Source organism: Chenopodium album, chromosome 23 (assembly GCF_948465745.1).
Source record: "Chenopodium album chromosome 23, dcCheAlbu1.1, whole genome shotgun sequence".
Lineage (NCBI taxonomy): Eukaryota > Viridiplantae > Streptophyta > Magnoliopsida > Caryophyllales > Amaranthaceae > Chenopodium > Chenopodium album.
In genome coordinates, this window is record NC_137856.1 from 28,997,442 (window position 1) to 29,014,406 (window position 16,965).

At 34.7% G+C, this 16,965-nt stretch overlaps 1 protein-coding gene across 1 annotated transcript in view; it reads right to left on the reverse strand.

The window, feature by feature from the left end:
* Window positions 1-651: 651 nt before the first annotated feature.
* Window positions 652-16,965, reverse strand: part of LOC145607295 (serine carboxypeptidase-like 18) — a 33,396-nt gene continuing 17,082 nt past the window's right edge. The window contains exons 6-13 of the mRNA XM_081663000.1: window positions 15,402-15,439; window positions 12,356-12,472; window positions 10,884-10,958; window positions 10,576-10,650; window positions 9,946-10,085; window positions 2,646-2,759; window positions 1,379-1,433; window positions 652-822 (exon numbers count right to left, since the gene is read on the reverse strand). Coding sequence (XP_081519126.1) covers window positions 739-822; window positions 1,379-1,433; window positions 2,646-2,759; window positions 9,946-10,085; window positions 10,576-10,650; window positions 10,884-10,958; window positions 12,356-12,472; window positions 15,402-15,439 — 698 coding nt within the window. The 3' untranslated portion in view covers window positions 652-738. The remainder of the gene's footprint in view (window positions 823-1,378; window positions 1,434-2,645; window positions 2,760-9,945; window positions 10,086-10,575; window positions 10,651-10,883; window positions 10,959-12,355; window positions 12,473-15,401; window positions 15,440-16,965) is intronic.

Genomic DNA, 16,965 nt, shown 5'->3' on the forward strand with positions numbered 1-16,965 from the left:
TATACTCCCTCCGTTTTTAAATACTTGCTCCACTTTCCTTTTTCGGCCGTTTTTAATTAAATACTTGCTCTATTTTCTTATTTGGAAAGTTTTTACAATATTTAATTAATTTCTCTCACTTAGTGGACCCAACATAAATCATATTTTATTAATTTCATATTCTCTCTCCTCCTATTCTCTCCACTTCTTTTAATTTACTTTATACAATTTTTTATTCTTCCACCCACCCCACTACCTACATATTGCATTATTTTATCCAATTTCTCTTAAAACTCCGCGCATGAAAAAATGGAGCAAGTATTTAAAAACGGAGGAAGTACTTCGAAACAAGTATTTCTTCAGAAAATAAAAAAGGTATGAAATTCCTTTTAACAGCTCAACCACAAACTACAATTTTATTTATGTTATAAATTGTAAGCTAAGTGTAATTTATTTATACCTTTTTCTTGTATATTTTTAAACGTTCGAGAAACAATTTTACTACCTCCTATTTTTTTAATTGTAACTTTGAAATATTTTATATCACTCAAATAATACTCCAAAGTTGCAACTAAAAAAAAATTGAAGGTAGTATTTTATTTTTTTGAATTTGGGGGGACATGTGTCCCTCCTAGTTCCTACGTGGCTTCGCCACTGCTTTTAGGTATGGAGGTATGCAGGTAATTACACAAAGCTATAAATTTCAAAAAAATACATGGCTAAAATTCAACAAACATTGCGAAACATTTTTAATGTTGATTACAGAGGGCTAAATGCAATCCATTTTTGCAACATTGCAAAACATTCTCGCGTCTTATATTCAGGGGCAATATGTCCTGCTCCCTACAAAATTACAAATTTGACTAGTATTAATTGTGCTAACTAAAAAGTGATTAACGATTTGTCTAGTGTTACTAAGTAAAGTAATGAATAATGTTACTCCCTTCGTCCCTAAATTACATTCCTATTTTTAGCATTTATTCCTCACATAATAGAGGAAAGTAGAAATGTAATTTAGGGACGGTGGGAGTATCTAATTTTGGTAAACTTGTACGAGCAAAATTTTACAAAGTAAGCCCATGTATAAATAAGATTAGTTTGGTAAACATAAGTTCAACAAAACTAAGGTACGTCCAATAAAATAGAAGTTAATTTTAGCAAAAAGCAAGTTAAGTTTATTGGAAATAAGTTTTAATCAATAAAATTTTATAATAAAAGAAAAAATAAAAATATATAATAATTTTAATCAATAAAAATTATTGAAATTGAACAAAAAATACTTTAGTTACAAAAAAATTATTTAAATTATTTAAATAAATTTAATCTTAGTAAAAATGATCAAATAAGTTTAATTCATAACAATGGGTATATTAAAGATTAAATTGAGTAATGCTTATACCTTAATTGTAGTAAATGTCAAATTGTAGATGTTATTTGAATATTCTGTAACATATCTGCATGAAACAAGAAATTCTCATAACATACTAAATTAGATTTATTTTAGTAATAAAATACGGTTGTAAAGGAAAAGTGAAGCAAATATTAAAATACCCCCTCCGTATTTCATTACTTGCTTTACTTTTCTTTTGCTGTAGTATTTTATATTACTAGTGTAGATCCTGTGCATGCACGGATAGTACTAAGATTTTTATTTAACTTATTAATTCAAATATTATCATAATTAAGCTTTAATGATAAATATGTCTCACCTTTGAATTTATAGTACTAACATTAAATGTATCAGAAATTATTATTATGTATAATATTTTTTTAAAATTTTTTATCATAGTTTATACATTTTCCTTATTTGTTGATTAGCAGAAATTTTAAAAATTATTGATTTAATTGAATAATGTTTTTCCAACTTTAGATTTGTTGTAATATAAAAAGAAAATTTATTGTTATTAATAGTTAATGAAATAGGCAATGAAATATCGTGTATGCACTTTCCTTGAAAATGATAATTTAAGTTATGGTAAGATTCAGTAACAACTGCACTAAAAAGAAAATTTTGGAAAGTAAAATTAGGCAGGAAAATATTTTATCACAAAATGACATGTGTCATTTGAGATTTGTCTTTAGTGTAGGTTTATTGATTACTTGCTTCATTTTCTCTTTTTGAAACCTTTAACAATATTTACTAATTTATTCTCTTTAAATGAAATCCTTAATTATCATACTTTAATATTTCAAGATTTTCTCTCTTAATTTCGAACTATCATACTTTATTTTTCCACAAACTGCACTTAAATTCCTTCTTATTAATTACGAGTAGGACCTGTTCTTTTTGGCTTAATTTCACTTCAGTTCAGTTTCTAATTTCCTTCTTTCATAAACAATTCAGTTCAGCTCAGTATAATTCAGTAAATCAGAACAGGCCCAAAGTTCACTAAAATATTTTTTTTTTGACATATCTACCTACACGTCATAATAGGTTGCAGTGTTAGATCGCTTCGTCCAACTCATCAAGATATAGATTCATTCTTAGATGCTAATTTATTTCATTTTTTTAGATGGTATTTTATTTCATTTAATAAGGTAAGGTATAATCTTTAGAGAAGACCCCTAAAACTTGATGAATTCCCCCACCCCACCCCACACACAAAAAGAAGAAAAAGAAAAAAAAAATGACAATAATAATTGCTCAGAATTTTTTAGGAATTTACCCTGTAACTTGGTCATTAAGAAACCAAGGCCTCCAATTATCTTTTGGGACGATATTTAGCGTTTTGATCCATTTCAATGTTGACATATACGGAACCATCATATCCTGGTCACCACTGTTCAACAAAGTCCACGTTAGCATAGTCAATGTATGCAATCAAGTAACCAATTAATTATATGACAATCTACTGCACAAATTTTCTTATTATCATCACCCGTTTCTTTATATTTCAAATAATTTTACGGCTATTTCACCAAATGCCACTGAGTAATTTAAAAATTCACCAAATGCCATCAGACTTTTCAGAATTCACCAAATGCCACCCAGTTTTTTAAAAATTCACCGAGTGCCATTAATGACCAACGGCCGTTAACTCCGTTAGTCATTAGGGGTTAATCATGACACATGTCATGATATAATTGGTCAATTTATCTTAATTCATTATAATTTTTTTTAAAAAAAACAAAAAAATTAAAATAACAAAAAACAAAAAAAAACCGAAATTTCTCAGCCACCTACCCACCACCGCCAAACCCTAGGCCCTCCCCTTATCTCGCCGGAAAACGGCCGGTAACCTCCTTAACCACTAACAATCGGCCGGCCGGCCCTTAAGCGCCCCACCTGACCCACCGCCGACCCCCAAAACCTCCTACACAAACTGCCCCGACCCCATAAACCACCATTATCGAAATCGGTCCCTTACCTCCGTCACCAAAATCAACCACCCTCCCTTTACCTCCGTCGCCAAAATCGTCCCTCCTTCCTTTCCCCACCCTCGATCGGTTGTTTCGACGGTGGGAGAAGGGAGGAAGGGCGTTTTATTGGTGGTTTTTGGGGTTGGGGCGATTGTGTGGGTGGTGTTTGGGGTTAAGGCGGGCAGCGTGGGTGGTTTTGGGGGTCGACGGTGGGTCAGGTGGGCACTAAAGGGCCGACCGACCGATTTTTGGTGGATAAGGTGGTGGCCGGCCATTGTCCGGCAAGATTAGGGTGGGGCTAGGGTTTGGCGGTGGTTGGGGTGGCTGGGGAAATTTTGGGGTTTTTCTTTAAATTTTTTTTTTTTTTGTTATTTTAATTTTTTTTTAAAAATTATAATGAATTAAGATAAATTGACCAATTATATCATGACATGTGTCATGATTAACCCCTAATGACTAACGGAGTTAACGGCCGTTGGTCATTAATGGCACTCGGTGAATTTTTAAAAAACTGGATGGCATTTGATGAATTCTGAAAAGTTCGATGGCATTTGGTGAATTTTTAAATTACTCAGTGGCATTTGGTGAAATAGCCGATAATTTTATTTTATTTTATTTTATTTATTTTTGTGGTAAAATTGGTAAAAACCACCTTTTATGTTCAACTTTTTTGAAAAAACCACCTTTTATGTTTTTTTTTAATTAAACCACCTTTTAAGTATCTAAATTTTTAATTGCACCACCCCTATTTCAATTATGACGAAAAAATTAACTAAAACGTCAAAGGGGCCCACAACTTGTGACTTTCGCTCCTAAATCATGTATTTTTTTCACCTCCAAATACATTTGACCCTCCCCTTTATATATATGCATGACTAAATTGAGTAAAGCTCTAAAAAACCAAACTTAATTTTGCTACAAAAATTAAATTGTAGTATTTGTTTATTCTCAAAACCTAAATTGAGGTAATTCAAGTGGATGGTTGAGATGGAAGGGAAAGATTTGCTATGGTTGATGATTTGGAAGTGGATGGTTGAGATACAATATGTTAGATTTGAAATAGGGGTGGTGCAATAAAAAATTTAGGTACTTAAAAGGTGGTTTAGTTAAAAAAAAAACTTAAAAGGTGGTTTTTTCAAAAAAGTCGGACAAAAAAGGTGGTTTATACCAATTTTACCTTTATTTATTTATTTTTTCCCATAAAATACTCATTTGTTGCAATTAAAAGAAATAAATGTAGTTTTACTTTACAAAAAGTGTTACTCCATCCGTCCCTAAATTACATTCCTGTTTTCAGCATTTATTCCTCACATAATAGAGAGAAACAGAAATGTAATTTAGGGTTGGAGGGAGTACATGTATTGCATTTGCTTGGTCAGAGTCTCTAACCAAATATTACAACTCATACAAACATAAAAATTAATTTTATCATATGCGATCTTGTTTAGTTTATAAATCTTTAAACACTAGATATGTATAATTGTAAGATTACGTAATTAAATATATTAAAAGGTACAGTGAGAGATTATATAACCATTTTTTTTTTTGAAACCAGATTATATAACCATTTTAGCGAGATGAAGGTAGTGTATGTATACTACAATGAGATAATAATATGAAGTAACTGTTATAACTAGCACATCATGTTACTTAGATCATTTTTGGCCTTGCAAATAAGGCATCCTACATACTAGAATATGTTCGATTCTCGTTAATTCCAACTTTATTGTTAGATATTGAACTAGTTTCATGCGTAAACCACAATAATTTACAAATAGAGAATATATATTGTTAGTGAATATGCTTAATATTCATTGATCCCTTTGTATTCTATAATTATTAGTGTGTAGCCTTCTGTATTCCATCTTTATTAGCTTGTAATATTTCCTTATATATTTCTGATAATGAGAAGGCAATCTCCAAGGAGAATTACACAAATTAACTATCTTACATGGTATCAGTTGCCTAAGGGTGACTCATTATCTTCTCTTCTTTTCCCTTTCGATCCTAGGCCTGCCGAAGCCTTCTAGCAGCCGCCATATCTCCCTCCTTCATCTATGGCCGGTGATGATGAAACCCCTCCACCTCCCTCCAACACCTTCCAACCCGCCTATGCCGTCAACAACATCAAAAATCTGATTAGCATCACCCTTGATCAAGAAGAAGGGCAATACGCCACATGGGTTGAGCTCTTCCATATTCAAGCTTGTGCGTACAATGTTCTTGACCACATCGATGCCTCCGTTTCTCGACCCTCAGATATTGATGATGCGACATGGACAAGGTTAGATGCAATTGTGAAGGGTTGGATTTACAGTACTATCTCCAAAGACCTTGTTCATACCATCATGAAGCAAGGTGCAACCGCTCTTGAGTTATGGACTCGTCGTGAAGAAGTTTTCCATGACAACAAGCACACTAGGGCTGTGTACTTGGAGGAGAAATTCAACACTACCTGACTTGAGAATTTTGCTAATATGGCAGATTATTGCAAAGAGATCAAGCTTCTTGCCGATCAATTGAGTAATGTTGACAACCCGGTCTCTGACAGAAAGATGGTTCTTCAGATGATTTCTGGTCTTCCAAAGGGGGAATATGACACGGTTGCTGCGATGATCTCACAAACCGACCCAACCCCGAGTTTCAGCAAGGCCCGCTCAATGTTTTTACTTGAAGAAACCCGAAAATCAAAACAGGAAGAACACGGCCACCAAGCCCTCGTAGCGCAGCAGCATACCACGGCCACCACCACCTCAGCACCGCCTGCTCAGCAACCCCAACAGCAGCCAGACGGTCAGCGTGGAGGTGCTGGCAGAGGTGGTCGAGGACGCGGCCGTGGGAACACCAGGAATGGAAAAGGTCGTGGGAGGGGGCGATCTTCTTTCTCACCACAACACCATCAGTCCAATGGACAACAATTTCCAGCCCAACAGCACCAACAGGGCCCGTAGTGGGGTGCCCAACCCACTTGGCAGCAACAATAACAACCTGGACAATAGGCCTCCCCACCTTGTCCATTTCCCACAGGTCCGTTTCAGCAATATAGGGGACAGCAGCAACAACCCTCTTTGTTGGGCCCACGCCCCACCCAAAATCAAGCTTACTATGCTACCCCGGCCCAATCTGGTTATGGTCCACTCATGTCTCCTACGGAATTCGGTCAAGCTTATAGTTCCATGAACTTCCAAACTCCCGATAACTGTTGGTACATGGACACAGGGGCGACTTCTCACATGACTCGTGATTCGGGTAACTTTTCTAAGCTATTTAATTTGAGCATTCCTCAATATATTTTGGTCGGTGATGGCACACGCATTCCAATTCATGGCTACGGATCCACCACTACCCCCCCACCTAACTCTTCTTTCCATCTGAAGAATGTCCTCTATGTCCCTAGCATTATTAAAAATCTTATTTCTGTAAGAAAATTCACTTGTGATAATTATGTTTCTATTGAATTTGACCCTCTCGGTTTTTCTGTGAAGGACCTTCATTCGGGGACAATTCTAGCGAGATGCAATAGTGTGGGGGACCTTTATCCACTATCCACAAATTCCGCTTCACACTCTCAACTTTCTCTAGCTGCAATTTCTCCTTCAACTTGGCATCATAGACTTGGACATCCCGACGCACCAGTTTTTCACTATCTTAGGAAAAACAATCTTATCAATTGTAATAAGCGCACTAGTACTCCTTTTTGCTACTCATGTCCTTTAGGAAAACATGTACAACTCCCTTTTAAGTCGTCCACTACTGTAACGTTTTCCCCTTTTGATATAATTCATGCGGACTTATGGACTTTTCCTATTACTAGCAAGTTGGGTCATAAATATTATTTGGTGTTGCTTGATGATTTTTCTCATTTTCTTTGGATTTTTCCTCTAAAATTCAAATCCCAAGTCTATGATATTCTCTTAAATTTTCGTGCTTTTGTGAAAACACAATTTGAAAGGGACATCAAAACCTTTCAAAATGACAATGGTCGGGAATTCGACAATTCTCCTTTTCTTACTTTTTGTGCAAAAAATGGCATTGTCTTTCGTTTCTCTTGCCCAAACACTTCTTCCCAAAATGGCAAAGCCGAAAGAATAATCCGTACTATCAACAATATGTCTCGCACAATTCTTTTCCATGCTTCTCTCCCACCTTCTTTTTGGGTTTATGCAATTCATATGGTAGCCTACATTCTCAACATTCTACCATCAAAAACCATCCAAAATAAAACACCAACCGAAGTCTTATACCGTAGGTTTCCCACATACGATCACCTTCGTATATTTGGTTGTCTTTGCTACCCAAATTTGAGTGCCACCGCTCCTCATAAGCTAGCCCCCCGTTCCAAACCTTGTGTTTTTTTGGGTTTCCCTTCCAACCACCGGGGTTATCTATGCTATGATATATCATCAAATAAAATAACTATTTCACGACATGTTACCTTTGTAGAGGATGTTTTCCCCTTTTCTGACCTCTCACATTTTCGTGAAAATGATTATGAGTTTTTGGACTCTAATGTCCCTTCCATTATGGCGCCTCTACTCACCCACGCTCATAGCAGCCCAGCTCCTAGGCCCAATAATGCTGGCCCAACTCCCCCACAAACAAACCCGCCTATTTCCCCTCCCCAATCTCCCTCACAAACTCCTCTCCAGACCAGTCCACAGGTGGGCCGTGGATCAGCCCAGCACGCCGCACCCAACCCACGGACCTCCCTGCCCAATTCGCCAAATACACCTTTTTCCCCCTTGATCCAATTTGGATCAATTCCAACCTCTGCTATTCCTAATCCTCAATCACGCTACATTCCAGTTCCCTCACATACAATGACTACTCATGCTCAGAGTGGGATTTTCAAACCAAATCCGAAGTACAATTGCTCGGCTCAAGCAATTTCTTCCCTTCCTAAAAATCCCAAAGTAGCCAAACTTGATCCGAATTGGAATGCCGCCATGCATGAGGAATACAATGCTCTTATGAAACAGGACACTTGGGAACTTGTTCCAAGACCGGAAGGGGTGAACATTATTCGATGTATGTGGCTATGAGAATGGTGACTTAGAGAGACACAAGGCGAGACTTGTTGTAAATGGCAAGTCTCAACAGGTTGGAGTTGATTGTGATGAGACTTTTAGCCCGGTGGTTAAACCGGCGACTATTCGTACAGTTTTGAGCATTGCTATGGGAAGAAATTGGCCTATTCATCAGCTTGATGTCAAAAATGCATTTCTTCATGGGGATCTCAAGGAAACTGTCTTTATGCATCAACCTCCAGGTTTTGTGGACCCTAGGTTTCCTCATTATGTGTGCCGGCTTCGAAAGTCTTTGTATGGTCTGAAACAGGCTCCTCGGGCGTGGTACCAACGGTTTGCGAATTATCTCCTTCGGATTGGTTTCGTGTGTAGCAAAAGTGATAACTCACTATTCATCTTCCGTCATGGCCCAAATGTTGCTTACTTACTTTTGTATGTTGATGACATTGTTCTCACCGCTTCTTCGGAGTCACTTAAATCCGAAATTATTGGGCTCCTAAAATCCGAATTTGATATGACGGACCTCGGCAAGCTACATTATTTTTTGGGCATTTCTGTGACACGGTCTCCAAGTGTTATGTTTCTCAGCCAACAAAAATATGCCGAGGAGATTATTAGTCGTGCCAACATGGGAAATTGCAAACCGGTTTCCACCCCGGTTGACTCCAAGTCGAAATTGAGTGCACTTGATGGTAAACCAGTCGCCGACTCTTCCTTATACCGTAGTCTTGCGGGTGCTTTGCAATACCTCACTTTCACTCGACCGGACATTGCCTATGCCGTACAGCAAATTTGTTTGTTCATGCACGACCCTCGTGAGCCGCATTTCAATGCCCTCAAACGCATCATAAGGTACATCAAGGGCACTGCCGACCATGGGCTTCACCTATACAGGTCCGCTCCTAGCAGCCTAGTCTCATATACGGACGCCGATTGGGGTGGCTGTCCGGATACACGAAGGTCGACCTCCGGCTATTGCGTTTTCCTCGGCGATAACCTTGTATCTTGGTCCGCAAAACGGCAACCAACCTTGTCTAAGTCAAGTGCCGAAGCAGAATACCGTGCCGTCGCGAATGTTGTTGCGGAAACCTGTTGGATACGCAACTTGCTGCTCGAACTTCATTGCCCAATCAAGCGAGCAACCCTTGTCTACTGTGATAATATTTCGGCTGTGTATTTGTCCAGCAATCCTGTCCAACATCAGAGAACAAAGCACATAGAACTCGACATCCTCTTTGTTCGTGAGAAGGTAGCCTCGGGTCAAGTAAGGGTGCTTCACGTACCTTCATCCTACCAATATGCTGACATTTTCACAAAGGGTTTACCTCGGCAGCTCTTCTTGGACTTCAGAAACAGTCTAAGCGTTCGGCCCCCTCCCGCTACAACTGCGGGGGTATGTTAGTGAATATGCTTAATATTCATTGATCCCTTTGTATTCTATAATTATTAGTGTGTAGCCTTCTGTATTCCATCTTTATTAGCTGTGTAATATTTCCTTATATATTTCTGATAATGAGAAGGCAATCTCCAAGGAGAATTACACAAATTAACTATCTTACATATATGAAGTATATATTACCTGAAAATTAGTGCCCTGAGAGGCTTGGTGGTAAGATTTTGATAATAACTGATGGCACTATCAGCATCAACATCAATATTGTACATAAACTTATCATCGCTGCGACGACCGCGGCAGCGAAACCATTCGTTAATCATTCCCTAAATACAATGTCAATATTAGATTGCAAAACAGGCAACACGATAACAACATCTAGCTAATAATAGAAAGTACTAATCTTCATCATTAGGCCCTAAATCAATTTTTTCACCTATTAAAATATCATTAGCAAATAAACAATTATTTCATAAATTAAACTTTAATTAACAAAATCTTAGTTAGAGATAGGAAATTTTGTCAAAAACTATCAATTAAAGCGTGTATTTTGAAAGCAAATACCTGTTAAATATTTTTTTTTTTAAAAGAACTACCACAAATTTGTAAAAAGTTTAAATAGCACTACTACTCTAACATCCAAAAAGTTCCTACCAAATATTTTCGTTTTTTATCCAAATTCCTCTCCTTACTCATTTTTTATTCAAATAAAAGATATTCTAACATCTCGTCATTTTCCTTCCTTTCTTGTCCCTCAATTTCCTTCAATCCAAACACAAGACTTCGAGCAATCCTTTCTATGAATCGATTTCATACCTCTCGAACATGAAGAGCTGCTTGGACGTTAATGTCATTTGCCCACAATTGAGACATGTAATTACGGTAGTATACCTGCACCATCAAAAACACACACGCACACACAAATTGTACAAATTCAATATTTATTACGAGTATTAATCACATAAAGTCTACTATTTCTGTGTCCAACAACTTTAATTTCCATTTTGAACAAAATTGTCTTAAAAATAAATAAATAAATAAATAACAGTGAAGTACTTTAATAATTATAGCCTCTTCAACTTTGAGAAATTTTGAATGAAAGAGGTAAGTTAAGCAATACGTACCCGACACCACTTATCGGGTGTTGATACATTGCATTTGGATTCCAGGATAAATGATTCTTCTACTGGATCAATGCACTGCATAGGAAAATCCGAAAATCGCATATCTTAATATATTAGATCATAAGATAGACCAATATAATTTAGTTTATCACACATGTATCCTTCGTTTTTGGGATATTGCATATTAGTTATACCATTTCCTTATATGGTAAATTTATCAATTTTTGGTTGTTTTCACACACAAAATTTCCTACTTACCCTTGTTTATATTTGATCACAACTATTATTATTATCCCACCTTTTCTATCTTTTATTATTATTATTATTATTATTATTATTATTATTATTATTTAACAATATGGGTACTTTTGACATACTCCATCTTTTACCCTTTTTCCTTAAATCTATTCAACCCAAATGGTGGAATTACATTATTAAAAAAAAGAGTAAGTATCATTTTGTGTGCAAATTGTTGAATGTAAAATATACTCACATTTGATATAGCTTCAAGATTCTCTTTGCATTGTGTATTACCTTCAGCAGCAATTGGCCGATAATCGTCATGGCAACTTAATTTGGCCGACTAACAAAGGTAATATACATGATGCATTCGTGAAATGATTATATTAATACAAAGAACACAACAAAATTAAAAGAGAATACATTAAAAATGCCTCATTAGAAGAGATTTTAAGAGTACATTTATTTAAATAGAGGAACAAACAATAATTTGAAGTTCTCAAGTAATCCAATTTTGTTGTGAACAAGGGTAAATGGCGTACCAATATTGCCAAGGCAACAGTCGTGTTAGTGTTACTAGGCCTAAAATTTTACAAAGTTTAATTCTGATACAATAATCCTTACTACATAGTGAGCAAGTACGGAGTATTAATTGGTTTATTCCTGTAAAGAATGCCTTATACTTTCTCCATTCTTTTGCAATATTTTTCATTTTATGCTTGTCAATGTATTGTTTTTAATTAGTTCTTTATATATTTAATTGTCAAAAAACTAAAAAAAAAAAAAGGAAAATTTGTTATTATTAATCCCAACTTTGGGTCATTTACTTTGATTAATCCCAACTTTCCATAATTATTGAATAATCCCAACTTTGAGGGGCATTTTCTTCTATCAGGTCATGACCGGTCAATAAAAGTCAAAGACCTATTATAACAGGTAATCTGACACGTGTCAAGCCCTGATTGGTCTAAAAAATTAAAAAATACCAAAATTGTAAAAAAACAAAACAAAAACTCCAGCCTCTTCCCTTCCGTTCACTGGACCATGTTATTAAAATATGAACAAGAAGGATAATATAGCTAGCAATAATGCAAAACCTACCTCACTTGAATAAATTTCTCCTAAACTAATAATCACCAAATAGTCAAAATAAAGCCCGTAAATAATGTTGTAACCTTAAAAGTAATTTAGTGACACAAATATGCTGATAATTAAGTACTAATACTACTAACCTCAAAAAGATCATCTGACAGTATAGATATACGGTGAGCATATTCGATTGCATGCTTTGAAGGGAATTTATCCGTCAACGGATTACCAATAATGTATGGATTACCAATAATGTATCCCTGGATTCAAATGTTATGAAAGGAGATATCATTACAAATTTCCTAACATACAACTCAGAAATTTTAAAATTGCCTAATGATCCTAGGGCTTAGTAACGATTAGTTTTTTTTTTTTTTTCCTAATAAATACTCCTTTTGTCCCTGTTTGATTGTAGTAAACATTAATATAAAAATAAAAGTTAAATAGTATACAAGTAGTGGCGGATCCAGGATCCCTAAAAAAAAAAAAAAAAAAAAAAAAAAAAAAAAAAAGTGACGGATCCAGGATTCCGGATTAGGGGTAGCACTAAACGCATACTAGAAAAATTAAAGGGACGAATAACCAGTATACACCTATGAAACTCAAACTAAATTTAATTAAGATGGTAATAACACATCAAGTTAAAGTTTTTGCATATTTGCGATTTTGCATAATTAAGATGGTAATAACACATCAAGTTAAATTTCAACTATCTGTACATTTTGCTTTGAGTTATTATTGCGGATAAAATTATGCATGTACAACATATTAGCTATCAAAATATATATTTCGTGAGAGTGAGGGATAGCTCAAGTGGTTAGAGCTTCCCTCCCGATTCCAAGAGATCTTGGGATCGATTCTCACCCCCGCCCTTGTGGCTCTCTAAACACCAAAAAAAAAAATATATTTCGTATAACAATCAAATAAAATTAGTCAATTTATCAGATATTACTAATTTTCTTCACGGATGAATAATCTATATATATTTATATATATTTCATACTATTATTGTTGTTGAACAAAATTTTATGGAAGTTTTTTTTATGTAATGTATTTTAAAATGAATGTCAAAAAAGTGAAAAGTTATTTGGAAAGAATCAAATTTTGCTGAAAGTCAATTTTATCTTATCTATTTAAATGTCAAGAAAGAGGAAAATTACTTGGGGTGGGATAAAAAAAATAAAGCATTGATAGGTGATTTTTGTTCAAAAAAAAAAAAACATAAAGACTTATAATAAACCAAAAAGAAAGTGTTTGTTGTCAAAAAAAAAAAAAAATATGAGAAAAAAAAATGAGCAAAATAAGGAGAGCAGAAATATGGAAGCTTTAATTACTTGCTTTGTAATTAAGGAAGAAAAAAGGAAGTGTAAGAGGAGAGAATTGAACTGCTGACCCCAGGGCACTTCAAAGGAAGCTTTATTTACCTACTTTGTACAGCTGAAGCAAATTCAATATTCATGAAATACATGCATTGTTTAATACTTACCAAGCATTTAGAAGGAAGGTTTTTTATACATTTTTTTTTCTTTTTCCCGGGGGTAGCACGTGCCCCCCTGGGTTCAAATGTAGATCAGCCAGTGTATACAAGTCTACAGGGATTACCTTTCTTCTTCTTTTTATTTTTATTTTGTTTTTTGTTTAGGAAGGGGATAATCTTATTGTCATATGATTTTCAAATGGAACCTTTCAAACCTTTGGGACCTTTAATGACTTAAGTGCACTGGGCCAATTTATCCATGTGAGTAGTTTGGTGTTGTTTCATTACAGATAACTAGTTCTGTGCAATGCATGAGTTACTCATAGAAAATTGTATTGAGAGATAAGTGAGAAAATATCAATAAGTCATTATGGGATATAATGTGTAATTGGAAACATGGTTGGGGGGGGGGGGCAAAAATTAAAGAGGGAAGAGGAAAAGATTGAATTGAAGAGGGGAGGTGAAGATGAAGAGATGAAGTGTGGATGAAAGATGAAGTATAATTTTAATGACAATTAAAGAAAGATAGTGTTATAAAAGTTAATAATGTAAGAAGACATGTGGCATTTTAGTTAGAGAAGAAGATAGAGAAGTATAATAGGATGGGGACGTGTGTCTTTCTTAGTTAGAGTTTTTGAACACAAAGTATAGATTGGTAGTGTATTTATTTATGTTTTATGTTTAAATAATGGTAAAGTTTTGGGTGAGACGGACTCACGTGAGTCCACTATCATGTTTTTGGTGTTGCGGGCCTCGCGATCGGGTTTAGTTAGCCCGCGCCTTTTATTGGACTTTTGTTATTGAGCCCGGTCTCACGTGAGTCCGGTCTCACACAAAACCTTTTGTTAAATAATATGATTGGTATATAATGGGTAAAAAGTTAGAGGAAGACTAGCTCGGTTTGTAACATTGATAATAAACTTGCAGATGCTTATCAAATGTCATTTTTTATTTGGAAAATTTACCAATTATAACTGATAAAACTACCCATTGTATGAGTTAGTGAGTTACAACTATCAAAGTTTATTTTTGCAAATTGCACAAAAAAGTCACCAAGCATATTAACTATAATTTGGTTTCAAAACCCTAATCTAAGGGTTCGTTTGGCATCATTGTGGTTTTCCAGTTTTTTGGTTTTTTGTTTTTAAAATCATAGTATGATATATATCATATAATGAATTAAAAATTAGTCAAACTTATTAAAATCATGATAATTGAAAAACTGACAACAGAAGTGAAAACATCTTTTTCTTGTTTCCTATTTTTGGTTTTAAAAAAAAAACAGAAAACTAAAAACAAAAAATAATGCCAAATAAACCTTAAGTTTACGAAAGCATAAAACAATAATACATACATTTTTCCCTGATTTCATTTGAGTATTGAAACAATTAAGGAGAATGATTTTTCAAACCCTGAGTTTAGTTTTCACTTTTTCGCTTTTTAGGTATTTGCTCAATTTTGAGATTGATTATAATGAATAATACAGCAAGGAAGATCATGAGAAGAAGGAAAGGGAAAAGTAAGGAGTGGGGCCTAAAGTGACGTACTGCAAAAAACTTTGGGCAAAAAATTGGTAAAATTGGTTGTGTTTAGAAAATGGTTGGTAGTAAAATAAAAGAAAAAAAAAAAATTTGTTGGTGGTATGTAATTACTACACTTTAAATATAGTAAGTGATAGTTATCAAATTTTTCAAAAATTAATGATAACAAACCTGAAGATTTATTCTTGCCCCAGATCCTGCTTCATTTCCTATAGAACATGAAACTCATATTTAGATAAATTGACATCAATGCAAAACCTATCATCATATTACATAATTTCCCATATAAAAAACATAATAGTTAAAGTTAGTACATGATTCCATACGAGCTACTAAAAGGGGACGTAGTTTATCAAATGATAAAAAATTTATTTAGTATAAGTCTATACGACCTTGTTACTTTCACCTTATTTATGTTGAACAAATATTTTTTAAGTCAAACTTAAATAACTTAATTTTATTGAATTCTGATCTCTATTATATTTGTTCTTTAACTTAATAATTTTTATTGATTACAATTTAATTTTATTAAAAAAAACTTAATTTTGTCGAGCTTAAATTACTTAATTTTATTGTTTTGCTATAATTGCACTTTAAATTACTAATTTTTGTTGAATGAACTTAATGCCAGAAATTAGGACCTTGGTTGTGATATTCAAAATTAATTTAAATTAATTATAATGAATATTACTTGAATAAGGTAAAGAGACCGAGAATACCAAAATTACTAAGTAATATATTAACAAAAGAAAAAAAAAATTAAATTCATTAAAGCCTTACAGTAACTAATTTAAATATGAAAAAAAAATTGGTTTTAAATAATCCCAACTTTTGATTATTATGGAATAATTTCAACTTTGGGCTCCCTTTTCTTTCTTCAATCTCAAAGACCGGAAACATGTTGAGGTTTAATTTTTTTTATTTTATTTTTTTTAAACAAGGCAAGTGTCGCATATTAGTTAGTTAAAAATTAAAAACAAAAATTTAATTACCCACCATCTCCCTTGAGCCACATGCCAGCTACCTTCCTTCCCTTTGCGCCAGTACCCAGATTCCACACATTCCCTTGCGCCAATTTCCCCTTCCCTTGCATTGATGCTCATCACCGATATATGACCCACCCCCACCGCACTCTCTCGAGTTCTCCCCCACCATAACCCCTCGAAAATCCCTCGAAACCCATCTGTTACCTTCAAATACCCCCAATCGCCCTACCTCGAAAACACAAACTGCTACAGTTTTCGAGGGTGGGGGAGGGTAATAATTGAGGGTTTTTTAGGGGTAGGGGAGGATTTTCTTAGGGGGAATAGGAGGGGTTTTGGGGAAGAGGGGATGGTGGTTAAGAGGGAAGAGAGAGGGGCGATGACTGGGATGAGGAAGAGGTGGCGAGCCGGCGAGACTAGGTTGGGCGATGGAGGTGGGGAAGAGGAGGGGCAAGGGGTCGGGTTTTCTTTTTAGTTCTTTTTTCACTTTATTTTCATTTTATTTTTTGGACCAATCACAGTTTGACACTGTCAAGTAACCTGTTATAATAGGTTGTTGACTTTTGTTGATCAGATGAGATTGAATAATAAAACAACCTTCAAAGTTGGGATTATTAAAAAAAAAAAACCAAGTAAATTTAGGATTACTAAAGCCAATTTTTTCGATAAGAAAATGTACAAGCTAAGCATTAAACACCAAATTTTCAACATGCAACCTACATAATTTTACAATTCTAAAACTAATTATGAAT